The sequence below is a fragment of the Vipera ursinii genome (assembly GCF_947247035.1).
Source record: "Vipera ursinii genome assembly, chromosome: 12".
Lineage (NCBI taxonomy): Eukaryota > Metazoa > Chordata > Lepidosauria > Squamata > Viperidae > Vipera > Vipera ursinii.
Window position 1 is genome coordinate 15,568,453 of NC_139525.1, and position 16,937 is coordinate 15,585,389.

General features: G+C 42.3%; 1 protein-coding gene across 1 annotated transcript in view; it reads left to right on the plus strand.

Annotated features, from left to right (window-relative positions):
* Positions 1-16,937, plus strand: part of ARHGEF9 (Cdc42 guanine nucleotide exchange factor 9) — a 195,620-nt gene that overhangs the window by 114,409 nt on the left and 64,274 nt on the right. The window contains exon 4 of the mRNA XM_083372328.1: positions 7,662-7,856. Coding sequence (XP_083228454.1) covers positions 7,662-7,856 — 195 coding nt within the window. The remainder of the gene's footprint in view (positions 1-7,661; positions 7,857-16,937) is intronic.

The window sequence follows — 16,937 nt, forward strand, 5'->3', positions numbered from 1 at the left end:
GTCCCAGGATAATGTTGCAAGATACAACCTGGGTCAGTCACCGGGACTGGAGGTTCAGTCTTCCGAGCTTTCGGATGCCTGCTGGAGCCCATCCTCAAAAAACTTCCCTCTCACCAAAATGTGTGCTGTGGGCTATTCTATGCGTACTATTTAAGTGGTGCCACACACAACCAGGCACCACATAAATACTACGCATGGAGCAGCGCAGTGCACATATTCTGGAGAGTGAGAAAGTTCCCCGAGGACGGGCTCCAGCGCAAGTCTGAAAGCTCAGAAGATTAAACCTCTGGTCCCGGGGACCAACCCAGATTGGATCCTGCATAACTGTCAACTGTCAAGGATTCTGGGAATATTGCTGTATTGTTGCAAGGTAGAATAGCAGAATCTTGAAAGCCTGTTCAGGTTTCTCTCTGACTGTCCGACCTGCCCCAGCTTGGTCTTCTAGGAAAGAAGTTAAGATAAGGTAAAGTAAGGGAAGGGAAGGTACAAGACAAGACAAGAAAGACAGGATAAAATAAGGTAAGGTAAGGTAAGGTAAGGTAAGGTAAGGTAAGGTAAGGTAAGGCAAGGCAAGGCAAGGCAAGACAAGGTAAGATGAGATTGTTCTGTACCAGCCTGCTACCGGCCCTGCAGCAAAAGCAGGGACAACCCCTTTACAAGAAGGCAAGAGGCTGGAACTAAGCCTGCCAAATTTATGGACACAAAAGCAAACAGAGCAAAACAAGACACGAACCATGAAACAGGAGCTATTCAAACGGTTGCCTTCAGCAAACCAGCCCTCCCACACATTCCCCTTAAATACAGTTCAGGGCGTGGCCTCTCTCTGCCTCCTTCCGAGGTGCCCCATTGCCTTCCTCTGTTTACTCCTGATTGACTGCCTCCTGCGTCGGGTGTCCTTGAACAGGGCCAGCTGTGGGTCATCTTCATCCACGCTGTCAGGCTCACACAGCTGGGTCTCCATCGTGACCAGGTGGGAGGGGCCTGGCTGAGGGCTCTGCGGAGCCTCAAGGCCATCATCAGCAAGCTCTTCAACACCCCCCTCCTCCTCCTCTGAGTCGTCCAACCCAACTGCCGAACCCACAGGCTGACCCTGAATCACAACAGAGATAAAATAACCTTTATTGTCATTTTTTTTACTGTGGGCACAACAGCACACATCAAAAATGAAATTTAGTTGCCCGCTCTCAAAGTGGAACACATACATGACACACACCTAACCATACTATATACACATATGTATAGACCCACACCCCTACATATATACAATACTCTTGACTCCACGTGTAGCAAAAAGAATTCTTTTACTAAAAAGCCAAGTGGTTACCGTAAAAAAAAAACCAAAAAAACAAAGCCAGAACTGACCATTTGCACGGGAAAGTTTCCCAGTTAACTTTCTCCTCCCTTTTATCTCCCAATTGTCCAGTTATATTTGAAGTAGGTGTTTCGGTAACTGGCAGGCGGGGTCACGAGCCATCCCATTTTCCAGCCTGTGGCCTTGGAGTGGTGAGCCGAGGTCTTGGGACGGATGGTGCTTAGGTTTGGTTTCCCCCCTTCTTTCCCCCCCCAGCTCCCTCCCCCTCCTGTAGTTCAAGGCAGACTGGCATCTAGCGAAGCAAAGCTGGAGCGAAAGGATGGCAGTCCTGACATTGACCTTATACTCAAGAAAATCAAAGCGTGGTTCTTTTGAGTTTCTTTCTGACTCTTCCTTCTATTCCTGGGCTGTGTAACCTGTTATCTTAGTCCCCCCCCCCCACTTAACAACTCATTCCTTCCTCCCTCCCTCCCTCCCTTAGCAGCTCTTACATACCTTCCTCAAGGTTAACTCTCAATTCCTTTATAATAACTCCGTCATCGCCAGTTAGTTCAGCCCTAAATCATGTCACTTTTTTAAAAGCCGACAGACACATATTGAGACGTGATTCAGTTCAAGGGTCTCTGAATAATGCACCTTCCCAAGGCAGATAAATTTACATGGCTGATAAATTGATTAAGAGTAATAACAGTGGGGGGAAAGCACTTTGCAGATTGCCCTGTGCACAAAGTAGTCTGTTTGGTTTATAGCTTTGTGCAGTTTGTGAAACCAGCCAAATTTGGTGCATCCAGCAAATTCTGATTAAAGCAAACAATGGCAAAAGCAGGCATGCAGAACTGGTGGCTTTAGAGAACCAGCCTGGGCCTGTTGAGCACTAAAATTCAGCCACATCTTTAACTTAACCCAGAACATTTAACCCAAATGAAAACAAGTTTAAGCAATCCTGCTCAATATGCATTGCAGATAGAAAAACAAAAACAAAAACCACAGACAGGAATCCTGTGTAATGCCCAGATTCCGCATTTTTTTCACACACGTTCTTAAAATAGGCAAGCAAAAGACCAAAATACTTTGGAATTAATAATTACTTATTAAAATAAACTATAAAAAGGAGCCCTGTTAATAAAATCAATTCATCCCTATCTGCATATGCCAAGCATTCTGTCTCTCCCAAATAGACAGTTATACACACACACACACACACACACACACACACACACACACAGAGAGACATTTCCTTCCCACCTTGCAGAAGAATAACAGAATAACAGAGTTGGAAGGGACCTTGGAGGTCATCTAGTCCAACCCCCTGCTCAAGGAGGAGACTCTGTGTCATTCCGGACAAATGGCTGTCCAATCTCTTCTTGAAAACCTCCAGTGATGGAGCACCCACAACTTCTGAAGGCAAAGCTGTCCCACTGGTTGATTTTTGTCGCTGTTAGGAGATCTTAGCCTGATGCGCGACCATGGTTTGGTCATTGACTAACTAACCTGAATCTAGTTTGGTAAACTACAGTATAGCTTTGTCGGTCCTTGCTGCAATGCCTGAATTGATACATCCTGGATGTAGATATTGCTTTACCTATAGAAATAGCTACATTATGAATTTAAAAAGCTGATTTCTGAGAGAGTGGAGAATGGAGGAAAAAGATAACCCTTTCCTTGTTGCTATATATGCGTGTGAGCTTAGTCATGCTGTAATGATATCACAGTTGCACCACCCACTCTTCGTGTCAGTTCCCACAACCAAGTCCTACAAAGCAGCCCTGAAAGCTGGTTGCTAGAGCAGCTGGTGAAGAGTAAGCTGCTTGGTGCAACTTGTATGAAGGGTTTTAAAAATATATACCAAATAAAAATACAATGCAAATATTCAGTGCAATGTACGGTTCTTGAGTTCTCAGTCTATTTTATATTTAGATGAGGATAGGCAAAGGGGTCTGCAGAGGATCTGCCGGTTCTGCATTATGGACTTTTGACCCCAGACTTACAGATGTTTGTATACCCCTCTCTGCTCTGTCTTTGATGCAAGAGGACATAAAAATAGACCCTGACTGTTCTGTTCTCCCAGTTTCATTTCTGCTTCATCATGCAAGACATTCAAACTGACACTTAGCTGTATTATCCCAGGAAAAGTGCAAAGCCTTGTAATCAAAAGTTGTTATATAACGGAGTGGCTAAGAGATAGCATGGACGTCATTCCAGGGATTTTTTATTTAGGACGGGCTGTTTGTTTCACCTAGAGTTTAGGAGCTGTGCCCTGTGCTGGCCAGCCTCCGGTGTGTGTGTGTGTGTTTGGGGGGGTGAGTTTGGCAATAGAGAGGTGCCTTTTTCAGACCTTCTTTCTAGGGCTGTGCTGAGTTTCAGATTTGAAGGTGTTTCAGAGCACGTGCAAGTGTGCACTTACGGCACCCATCGAAAACCCCTTAAAGCAGCTGTGTTGTTTCCTGGGCTCACACAACTGCCTTTTGTAGTTTCCGCATGATCCTTGGAAAAGGTGCATAATTTAAGGTATCCTCAACACGTAGCAGGCGTACGCCTTGTTCATGCAAGTTATATTTGTCTGCTTAAATCTTTTTTCCCCCCAGCATTAGGAGGGATGACTTCTCAGTTGATTAGATTTCAGCCCTGCAAAATAATTCTGTGGAATTAGTTTAACCTGTACATAACTGGATTTATTTGTGGCTTAATCGAACCTCCTGGGATTACTTGGCCGGTTCTATTTATTGCGGGAGTTCCCCTTACACCTTAACCCTTTGCTGGGCCAGCTGGACCAGAGAAGACACCATGTGAAGAACCCTTGTATCATCTAGCACAGGGTCAGGCAACCTTGGCTCTTTTATGACTGGTGGACTTCAACTCCCAGAATTCCTGAGCTAGTCATGCTGAGGGGAAAGGGAGAGTTTCCAAGCTGAGCCATGCTGGCTCAGGAATTCTGGGAGTTGAAGTCCACAAGTCACGAAGGGGCCATAGTTCCACCATGCTGGCTCAGGAATTCTGGGAGTTGAAGTCCACGAGTCATAAAAGAGCCAAGATTGCCTACCCTTGATCTAGCACTTTGGTTTTCTTCCTGTTGATGAGCAGTATCAGAGGGCCAACCGTTCTGTCATATTTTTGCATTGCATTTGAGTTGTTTAGTTACTCCAGAAGTTCAATCAAATGATGCCTTCCGAAATGAATTGGCTTGTTGCATCTCTTCATTAAGTTATGCTCCAGGGTAATATTTCCCAACCTCAGCAACTTTAAGATATGCGGACTTCAACTCCCAGAATTCCCCAGCCAGCATACTGGTTGGGAAATTCTGCAAGTTGAAGTCCACAGGTTTTAAAGTCGCCAAATTTGGAGACTCCTGATCTAGTAGATCAATGTGCCCTTCTGGGGATTGGATCATGTTGCTTAGATTGAGATATCAGACTTGGAATAAGAGCTACCAATTTTGCCGTATTATGAATTGGTTGGTTTTAGAGCACTTTTTCCCAACCTTAGCCATTGTAAGACATATGGACTTCAACCCCCAGTATTCCCCAATCGGCATTCTGGGAGTCGAAATCCACTTATCTTAAATAGCTAAAGTTGGGAAACTCTGGTTTAGATCTATATTTTCTGGGCCAGCTAATTTCCAGATGTCTGTTCTTCAATAAATGATTGCTAAGTTGCACACTAGTGGTACCCATGCTGATCTGAGGATTTGGAAACTGAGGTGTACACATCTGGTTTAGATGAGAAACACTGGTTTAGAGGATTCTCTGAATAGAACCGTGGAGGTGTCTAGACCACAGTTTACAGTTTGACATGATGCATGATCTCTGCTAAGGCGTTGCAATGGCTCAGCAATCAAGAGGCTGGGCTTGTTGGCTGGAAACCTGGCAGCTCAGGTTTGAGTCCTGAGTGCCACATGAAAGGATGAGCTCATGTCTTCACCTCAGCTCCTGCCAACCTAGGAGTTCAAAAGCATGCAAATGCAAGTAGATAAATAGGTACCACTTTGGTGGGAAGGTAACAGCGCTCTGTGAAGTCATGCTGGCCACAGGAACGTGGAAATGTCTTGGGACAGCGCTGGCTCAATAGCCTTGAAATGGAGGTGATAGACGACTAGCAGAGTAAAATCCGCTGGGACTCCTTTTTTTAATGATCTTTGTTGATTCAATAAAGTACACTCCTATCAATTCTGATGTGCTAAGTTTAGAATGTGTTCTGCCTCATCTCTGTCCCATTTCTATGCTCATATTTTATTTATTCTACTGAATTGCTGGATTTTCAGGGTTACAAAAAGACAGAAGGAGCAATGGAAATATTTTGGCAAAGCAACACATTTTTTTTTGTTTATTTTTGGAAGGTCAAGCTGGGAAAGGAGGGCTAAAACTTTGTTAAAGCCATTTCCCAAACACCTTGAAATTATCACTTTCTATATCACTTTTTTTAGCTTGTACTGAATTGGTTTTAAGCATATTGTTAAAAAAAACCTTAAAAATATCAATATAGCAATGGTAAATATGTCTATTACATGAATGCACCAATCATTTCTGATGTCATCCTTTTCCATGCGTATCCATTTAAAAAAAATATATTGATATTTGCTCTCAAAAAGGGCCATCTTGTCATCATTCCACTTCAGTTTGCATATCATCTTTCTCGTGTTCACTGCACCTTTAAATCAATTGTTGGAAAAATTGGTGGGTTGTCTCTGCGATCTCCCAATTCTTGACCTTTAAAGCTCTTCTGGTGCAATAATAAAATTAATTTTGTTGAGCAAAACATAGTCAGCAGTTGGAAAAAGCAGAGAACATGAAAAAGGAGAGGGATGGAGATTTTTGCAAATGGACAACCAACACCGTTCCTAAGGTAGAGGTTGGAAACAACGCATCAGCAGCTACATATTTAACAATAGGTTAAGCTATGAAAATGGAACACCTGTTCATATCCCTTTCAATGCAGAGTGTAATTTGTGTTTCTTGTGACTTGAACGCTGAACACAAATGAAGGAAAATAACATTTCCTGCATTATTGTCACCTGTTTTCTGTTTGAAGAACAGTCGTGCTACGCTGTGTATTTAGAGCTGAATGCAGGAGAGTATTTTTAATGTTTAGTCCCTCCTGGTGTTTCAAATTAAAATTGTTGGATATTTTCAGAGCAATCCTTCTGATTTTTTTTTGGTTTAAGAATTGTGGAGGAAGGAAAACAGGAGTTGACAAGACTGGGGTAAAAGAAATAATGCCTTGGGATCAAACAGGTCTAAAAGAACTGGAGTTCAATCCAATTCATATTACAGGTGGTCCTCAACTGACAGCAGTTCATTTAGCGACCATTCAAAGTTACAACAGCACTGAAAAAAATGACTTATGATCATTTTTCACACTTACAACCGGTGCCAGCATCCCCCACGGTCACGTGATTTACATTCGGATGCTTGGCAACTGACTCAGATTTATGACGGTCGTAGTGTCCCGGGGTCACGTGATCCCCTTTTGCGATGAAAAGAAAAGACAATGGGGAAGCCAGATTCATTTAACAACTGTGTTACTCATTTAACAACTGCAGTGATCCGCTTAACAAATGTGGCAAGAAAAGTCGTAAAATGGGGCAAAACTCAACAAATTTCTCAGTTAGCAACATAAATTCTGGGCTCAGTTGTGGTGGTAAGTTGGGGACTACCTATATGTCTATTTTCGAATTTTTATTTTCCTAGAAATAAAAGTAGCTTATTTCTGACCCCGTCAGGGAAAAGCATCCTACTATGAACCCCAATCTTAACACATTAAGAGATAGGCTCTGTTGAATTTAGTTTCCTTCTTATTGCATTCTCATTGGACCATATGAATTAGTTCACTAAAACCACAATCTTTCCCAATTGTTCTGCGGGTTGACTGGCTAGTGCAAATCGTGCAGGCTAGCCCCATGGAGCAGAGAATGTATCACGTCTGATTTTCCGAAATCTACAAAAATCCTGGATTTCTTTAGTTTTTGCAATCAAATTGGGCTAAAAAATTGCCTTCAATTCTGTAAATGTGCGGGGCATCAAATTCATCCCGGAATAATGAGGATGTAAAAGAAAAATGTTGGCATGGCTGAACACTGGTCAAGTGCAAGCACCAGATGCATATGTGCAGAGTTCAAACTAGCTACTTTATTGTTCTGTGCCTGTTTCACAGGAATCTCTCCAACTGGGTAACTTTTGATTGGGAAAGACCAGATAAGGTTCAGAGGCATTGTGGGGTATCCAAACTTGCTCTCTTGTGTTTACATAGTGAGTCCAGGTTAACTCCCCTCTTAAGCCCTTCTCTCATCTCAGCTGGCTGCTCTCAGCATCACTAGAAAACCAATGTAATGGGCTGATATTCCTTTTGGTTACAGCTCTGGGTCAACCAAGAAGATGGAGTTGAAGAAGGCACAAGTGAAGTACAAAATGGACACTTGGATCCAAATGCCACTGACTGCCTCTGTCTCGGGAGAACCCTCCAGAACCGAGACCAGATGAGAGCCAATGTCATTAATGAAATCATGAGTACGGAGCGCCACTATATCAAACATCTGAAGGACATCTGTGAGGTAAGCCAGCCTCTTCTTGAATATGTCACGTTTCGGGTGGAGATGGAGGGGATCAGCTAGATGAATTTCATCTGTCTGTCTAACCTTGAGGTTCTTTGGGCCAAGATAAGTTGTTCTTTCACAGTCCCTTTTTCCAATTGAATTGTGAAAATCAAATTAGGCAGCAGTTTGTGTATTGTAGACATTGGCATATAGGGACATCTAGTGTTCTGGTGAACTTTGGTCGGAGTGACAGCAGAAGTAGATTTGGAGGTAACCTAATCGTAGCCCTGCCCCCTTATTCACTTGATTATGTTTGTCATCACTTCTGCACTTCTGCGCTTTTTAATCTTCAGCTTGGGAAAAGGGAAGTGATAAAAGAATTTCCGCAACCATGTCAGAAAATCCAACTTCTTTATAGATTGATTTTTAAAAGAACAACCATAGAGTTGGAAGGGACTTTGGAGGTCTTCTAGTTCAACCCACTGCTCAAGCAGGAGATCCTATACAATTTGGGGCACATGGCTGCCTAATCTCTTCTTAAAAACCTCCAGTGAAGGCAGTCTGTTCCACTGGTTAATTGTCCTCACTGTCAGGAAATTTCTCCTTATTTCTAGGTTGAATCTCTCCTTGATCAGCTTCCATCCATTATTCCTTATCTGGCCTTCAGGTGCTTTGGAGAATAGGTTGTCCTCCCTCCTCTCTGTCACAGCCCCTCAAATATTGGAACCCTGCTATCATGTCACCCCTGGTCCTTCTCAATGTTAGACTAGACCAGGGGTAGGCAACCTCGGCTTTTTTATGACTCGTGGACTTCAACGCCCAGAATTCCTGAGCCATCATGGCTCAGCTTGGAAACCTCTTCCTTTCCCCTCAGCCAAGCTGGCTCAGGAATTCTGGGCGTTGAAGTCCACCAGTCATAAAAGAGCCAAGGTTGCCTACCTCTGGACTAGACATACCCAGTTCCTGAAACCGTTAATCCTATATTCAGTAATTCACACAGTAGGGTTCACTAGCTTAAAATGGGATCACATACTTTGTGGCTGAATGCATGCTGGGGAGCCCAGCTATTGAGTGAGCATATTGTAGGAACCACACCGTCTCATAACACCATCAAATGGTTGGGATGTGCATTGTTGCATGTTATGCGAACACAGGAATTCGGTTTTGTTAATCCAGATATAAACTTCAGCATACAAATGAACACATCCTTTGAGTATTAAAATCATTTTCCTCAGAATATCTCCATATATTCACTTTTGAGAGTAGAAGGGTGTTTACGTTTCAGCAACTATGCAGTGGCCAACATTTAAGGCTTACACCCACTGATGGGCAACCATTGACGGTCTGAGGCAAAAGAGGTGGCCTCAAAAGTTCTTGTGGTGGCATCAGAGCTTCTAAGAAGTTAATTTATATGTCAGCTGGACTGCTGTCCAGTCGCAGGAAGTAAATTGTTGTCATTTAAAACAATTAAGTCTTTTGAAAGAACTGTGTGTGGAGGATGATATGAGTGTCTCTGTGTTTGTGTGTCTGTGGGTTTGTGTGTGCAAATATCCAGCCGTGACATTTTTAAAAACAAAAATATCGATCCTGTTCTGTGCCTAGGGGGGTTTAAGGATGAATGAAGGTATGAAAACACAAAAAGCGTTTGTTTCAGTAGAACTATAATGGAAAAAAATTAATTTCATGCTACTTGGGGAAGTCTTTTCCCCACTTTCGGCCCTATAAAAACATGACAATTTGGCCCTGCGTGCCTGCTTTTTAAAATTGATGTAGCACTTCACATAAAACCAATCAATTCTGATATAGTTGTATGGATTTATGGGGGGTATTTATCATTGCCACCTGTCAAACTGGAGCGCATTTGGTTTGGTTCGGTAAACAAGCATTTCCAAATAAACAATATGTAAAGAAATGTGGAGATAATCTCAATGAAGGAACACATGAGCCCTTAAGGGGGGGAAAGCAGTTTAGTGTGACAAAGAAACTCAAAAGTCCTGCTTTGATTCTGTTTAGTATAAGAGGGAGGGAGAGAAAAACTCTAGCAGGCTTTCCAAACTTGGTCACTATACAGGATAGATAGATAGATAGATAGATAGATAGATAGATAGATAGATAGATAGATAGATAGATAGATAGATATAGATAGATAGACAGAGAAGATAGATAGAGATAGATAGATAGATAGATAGATAGATAGATAGATAGATAGATAGATAGATAGAAAGATAGATAGACAGACAGAGATAGCTAGATAGAGATAGATAGATAGAGATAGATAGATAGACAGATAGAGAAGATAGATAGATAGAGATAGAGATAGATAGATAGATAGATCTAGATAGATAGATAGATAGATAGATAGATAGATAGATAGATAGATAGATAGATAGATAGATCTAGATAGACAGATAGACAGAGAAGATAGCTAGAGATAGCTAGATAGAGATAGATAGATAGATTGATAGATAGATAGATAGATAGATAGATAGATAGATAGATAGATGATAGATAGATAGATAGATAGATAGATAGATAATATTAGATAGATATTAGGATATTAAGTAGATGATAGTCAGATAGAAAAGATAAGATATAGATAGATGATAGATAGATAGATAGATAGATAGATAGATAGATAGATAGATAGATAGATAGATATGATGATATAGATATAGATATAGATATAGATAGATATCTAAAGAGTGACATTCATGGAATCTTTGTGGAATTTGTTTTTCGACCTAACTTATCTCAGAAGGCCAACCCAATCACAAACAGCTTTTGGGCACCATGCATATTTATTGGTTTGCAGTTATTTGTGGAAGTGACTGTATGTATGAGGGGGAGCCATCTTCAGGGCTCTCTCTGTCTTAAAAGGTGGGAGAATGGCGATGCTGAAGGTTATGATAATGCCCTCTTGGACGAGCAACAAATAGGCTGTCTTAAGCATTGCTCAGAAACACAGTTCTCTAGACTTGACCAGCTCTCTGCAAGGAGTATAAATCCTTCCGTTCCCCACCATCCAGTCAGAGCTGAAGCAGCTTCTTGGATGAGAAGCGAAATGTCTTCAAAGAAAAACAAGAAAGCCCAGTTGCCTCCTGAAAAAAGTACCTTTGGGAACATGCTAGCCTGAAACAAGAAAGTTTTTCTGCTCTGCTGCATACCCAGAGGGCAGAATCGAGGGAGATCTGATTGTTTGCTTAAAGTAACTAGCATCTGAGTCAATTCCAAGTCGATTCCACCGTTTTCCATAAGTTGCACCAACAGGTCAGTGGATGCTTCTGATCCTGGCCTACGAGTAGTCCTTAACAACCATTCATTTAGGGACAGTTTGAGGTTACAAGGGCACTAAACGAAGTGATTTGTGATCAGTCCTCATGCTTATGATATGACTATCGCAGCATCCCCACCTGTCAGGAGATCAAAATTCAGCGCTTGGCAGCTGGCTTGCATTTACAACGGTTGCAGCATTTCAGGGCCATGTGATTGCCCTTTGCAATCTTCCTACCCACCCAGCTTCCAGCAAGCAAAGCCAGTGGGGGAAGCTGGATTCACTTAACGGCAGTGTGATTCACTTAACAACGGCAATGGTTTGCTTAACAACCAGGACAAAAAAAAGCTCGTAAAATCGGGCGCGACATAAATTTTGGTCCCAATTGTGGCTGTAAGTTGAGGACTGCCTGTAGTTCCTCCCCCACCCCCACCCCCGTTGATTGGGAAACATATTGCATCAATACAAGAGAATATTTGTAGCTCAGGGTTGAAATGAGGGGTCCTTGGTGCTCTCTGAGCCTGGTTGTTTCCTTGCAGACATTTCATGACCCAACTAGGTAACCTCATCAGTACCAGCGCTGATGGTGTTATTTAGTTTGGGGAATGAAACATCTGCAAGAAAACAAGCAAGCTCAGAGAACACCAAGGACCACATATTACACCATTTCCATCCATTTAGTCATTCCGGGTCCTAAAAGGGCAGGTGAATCACTTTAACTTCCACATTTGAGCTTAAAGTTGGTTTATGTCATATGACATCGATTTAAGTGTTCTCCCGGAATTTCCATGTGTAAATGGCAGGGACAGCCTCTAAGAAATTGTGTCCCTGCTTCTCAACTGATGCTGCAATCTGCAGAAGGAAAACAGTGGGTCCGTCCTTCCTTCCTTCCTTCCTTCCTTCCTTCCTTCCTTCCTTCCTTCCTTCCTTCCTTCCTTCCTTCCTTCCTTCCTTCCTTCCTTTGTTAAGTTTTCCACACTCCCCTCCCTTCTGCTGAACAAACTGCAGCTTTTAGAAAGCCGCCCAAATGAAGGATTTGCAACTGCTGTGTGCCTCCAGCTAGCTTTAATATTAACAAGCCTCTTGCCAGCCTCTGAGAACTGTTAGCAGGTAGGCTGTTTTCCCTAACTCAGATGGAGCATTCTTCCAAATTGGCTCTTTTCGGCTAGACAGGAAAAAAATAAAAAAATAAAAAAGGGCATGGTAAAATAGAACGTCCCACTGGTTTGTGTGTGTGTGTGTGTGTGTGTGTTAATTGGATTGTTTCTATGAAGAAACAGAGTAAATTTAATTGTGATTACATCGTTTGAATTGGAGAGATCCATCTATGTGCCTTGCAGAAGAAATAGCACATTTTTATAAATGTCCTCATTTCTTCTTCTCATAATTTTAATGCTGGCATAAAGAGGGAAAGCTGGAACCGAGGATGCTGCCTTACTGTTAAGCATCTCCAGGGTCAAATTTGCTGGGAGGCTGATGGTTTGTTTTTTGTTTTTTTGTTTTACTGGAATTGCTCCAGTTTATGGTGGCTCAACTCACTCTATCAAGGCAGGTAGCTATTGCCTAACATCGTCTGCTTCTCTTTATTGCCCCAAATGGAACTGAATGAGCAATCTTCCCCAAAGGTGGAGAAACAAGATCTTTTCTAGTGTCTTCTTAAACAGAACAGATTGCGACGAACATTCCCATTTGCAAAATGACAGCCCAGGTGCAGCTTCAGGAAAGCTCATTTCGCCCAAATTAAGTGGACAAAACCAGAGCATTGGGGCGCATTGGCGAAGGCTGGAAAACTCAACGGAAACCCTTTAGGTGCCAGCCAAATGCATTGACACTTGTCTGGAGTTAAGTGAAATCTGATGGTGTTGGGATAGTCTTTATTTCTATTTCTATTGTTCCATTCCACTCCATTTCATTCCAAATTCTTCTATTCTATTCTATTCTATTCTATTCTATTCTATTCTATTCTATTCTATTCTATTCTATTCTATTCTATTCTATTCTATTCTATTCTATTCTATTCTATTCTATTTTCTCCATTCTTTATTCTCTGTATACTATTCTCTGTATTCTGTTCTGTTCTTCTCTACTCTGCTCCACTGTACTCTACTCTACCCCCAATAACACCCCCCCAGCAATAACAATCAAGCCAATCACTTGATGGGCTCCATATCACTTTGGTGTCCCTAGACTCGCTGGCAAAACCATGTCTTTAGGGCCTTTTGAAATAGTGTCAAGGTGGTGGCCAATATTATCTCCATAAGGATGATGTTCCCACAGGGAGGGAGCCCCCCCCCAGAGAAGACCCTTCTTCTTGGTCCCATTAGATGGACCTCCATAAAAGAGGGGAGCTGTAACATCCTCTACCTCCCTGTTCTGGTGGTTCAGATAGATATAAGTGGAAAAGACATTGCTTCAAATGATCTGGCCAGCATGGCAACCAGCCCAGGAAGCAAATTGGCAACCAATGCAGCCCCCCTCAAGAGAGGTCACACATGTGCATATCTAGACCTGTGCTAAAGCAAGTCTAGAATATGCAGATTCAATTGAAGCAATTGAAACTTCTGGATTCTTTTCAAGGGCAGATCCCCGTAGAGCACATTGCAGTAGGACACATTCCCAGCCCCGATGCTGGGAAGCATAGGAAAGGAAGTTATGACTCGTGCCATCCCCTCAGCTGTCCTCAAAGGCCAATATAGGAAATTTCCTCACCTGGAGAGACAAGACACATGTGACCCTGGACACATAGAAACAGCAGACTAGGTCAGTGATGGAAAACCTTTTAGAGAACGAGTGCCCAAACTGCAACCCAAAACCTACTTATGTATCGTCAGGTGCCGGGTGGGCATGGCCCATTGGGTGGGTGTGGCCCATTGGGTGGGCGTGGCCCATTGGGTGGGCATAGCCCATTGGGTGGGTGTGGCTGCAGTGGTAACAGCAGACTCGGTGGGTTAAAAAGTTCAATCAATCAATTCCAACTTTGCGAGATCTTTTTTTTCCTGCGAGAAGTTGAAATTGATTGAACCTTTTCTATACTTTTTGCACACGGCGGCGGAGGTCTAAAGCAAAAAGGTTTTATAAAACCCAGCTGAAGGCTAGGACTGAGGCAACGGGGCATGTGCCCACAGAGAGGGCTCTGCGTGCCACCTGTGGCACGCGTGCCATAGGTTTGCCACCACGTGACTAGGTACTTCCCTGGTGCCTGTACTGCACAGACATTCCTACTAGCCTCAACTCACCATTACAGCTGGGTGCCCACAGGGCCATTTTATACCATGCTGTTGTTTTCAGATATCAAACCTGTTAGGGGTTGCCCGATTTGGCCAGATTCTGTAGAGCAGCAATTCATAATTCAGCAGACAATGACTGATGTCATAAACTAGACTTTATAAGTACCTAATTTGCCTTATTAGAATGTTCTGTAATTTGATAGATACACTCTTCCACATACTAAAGTTTTATTCTCCTTACACCCATCTTACCTCCTACTCCTTCTTTTACTTTCTTACAGACCTACATACACACACACACACACACACACACACACACACACAGTATGTATGTGTGTATATATATATATGATTTATGATCTATGACTTTGTTGTTTGGCATGTACACTGAGAGCTTCTACACGAGAGACAAATTCCTTGTGTGTACAATCACACTCGGCCAATAAAGAATTCTATTCTTAAATCATAACCTTTTTTTCAAGCCTTCGCAGAGCCCCCCATGATGGCATCTTGGGCCCCCAGGGGTCTGCAGATCACAGGTTGAGAACTACTATTTTACATCCTTTCCTGTCTGGAGAACTAAATAACCAACTCAACCGGAGTCGAGGCAGACCACAAAATACAATCCCAGTCCAGGAAGTCAGTAGCACAGCAAAAAAGGAAAAAAATGCGAGAAGAATTACAGAACATAAATAGAGCTGGATCAGATGACATTGTCATTTCCAAGAAACTCAGTCTTGACTAGAAACGCTTTATAATTAGAATTCATACTTCCCTATTCAGACCCTGTCTGAATTCAGAAAAATGAATCTATTATGGGTCCATCTGAGTTCAGGGATATGATTATTCTGAAAATTGTTGCATCCTAAAGGACTGGGTCAAAGTACAAGTTGGCAAAGAGCTCTTGAATCCTATTCTTGCTTCGTTGAGATTTCTGGTCAAATTATCTGGATGGGATGACAGTGCTTCAAATTCTGTGTCTAGGCCACCCCTTTATTTTTCCACAATGCTCAGACAGTTGCTTGGCAGCCTTGTAGGAAATTAATGTGATCCATGGATCCAGTTGCTTCTGACTGTGGGACAGCGGCCAAGGGTTAGCTTCAGGAATGGAGCTAGCATGGAGCCATCATTCACAGCTTCTCAAAGATGTCGAAGATGTCCTTTTTCTCCTTGGGAAAAAAAAGAGCCTATGGGTTCAGGTCTTTCAAAAGGAATACTGTGTGGACGTTTGATCCAGAGATTAGTTTGAAGGAAATTCAATTGCACCTTCTAATTAATCACATAGTTTGGAAGAAATCAGCTCAGCTGTTTGGATTGGCCCTGGATATCCACCTATTTCTCATTCCAAAGTTCCAAATTGAAAAAAAAAAAAACATTTCACTTTTTTTTAATGCTGGAATCAGGATATTTGCACCACACGAATCGAAAGGCAATACCAGTAGCAGAAACGAAAAACATCTTTGTTTGCCTGATGCTGCTACTTTTATGCATGAGTTATAAAACTCTCCCCCAGAGGAGCATTAGTTCAAACAAAAATTAAATTTGGAGCATGTTTTCAAGATTATTAATGGTTTGTTCTGACATGCAGATGTCATCTTTGGCCACATTTCTCCAAATATTGTCCACAATTTGAAGGAAGGGAGAGGGGCAATTGACCTCTTCAAAATACAACAGAAGGATGCTAGGTTGAGAGCGTATACAAAAATAAAATCCACATTATTATTTTTTTTGGCACTGCCACTAACAGCAGAGAAGAGGTCTACACTGAAAAAGAATGCTAATGGTGGGCCTCACCCTGGAGAAATCCCTGATCTTCTGGAGAAGTAGAAACACGGAGTGGGCAATCTCCCTTCCCTTTCCAACCCATAGATACGACGGGAAATAGATTCTTTTTCTGTGCTTGTCACAAAACCTTTGGATTGTTTGAGAGACCTCACTTCCACAACAACAATTCCATGCAGTCTGCCCTGTTCTGCCATTACCAAATCCCCAAAGATAGGAATGGTTGGCAAGTGGTGATAGATACTGCATCACAATTCCCAAATTTGTGTATCTATGGCTCTTAAAGTTGGCACTTAACCTCCTGCAAAAATTGCCCCAAACTTAGTCCAGGGGGACTACATGGAAAACTACTTTAGAAGGAATTTTGCCTATCACTTAGCAACATTCTCTCCAGTATGAGACGTCTGTCATTTTCTGCTTCTTAACGAAGCAAGCAATGGAGAGTTGACTTCTTCCCAATATGAAAGAAATATTTTAATGAGCTCTTTCTTTAGAATCGTTCCATAGATACCTTTTGCTACTGTCATATCACCAGGATCAGAGACTGAGGTATGATGCTGGAGATGATTGGTGGAGTAAGAGAAGATTCCCATTTCCCCCCCATGAAAATCCTGCTCCCTTCCTCCCTGCCTTTTCAACTATTACTGCCACGAGGAATATCTGTCATTCATGGTTTTATTGGCTTTTAATAGTTGTAAGGCTCCCAGAGTCCTCTCGAAGTGAGATGGGCAGCAAAGAAATCTAATGTCAGTAAATAAACTCAGTGAGACCTTCCTTCAGTGGGAAGTGTGACAATGCCACCTCACTTCAAAAATCCTC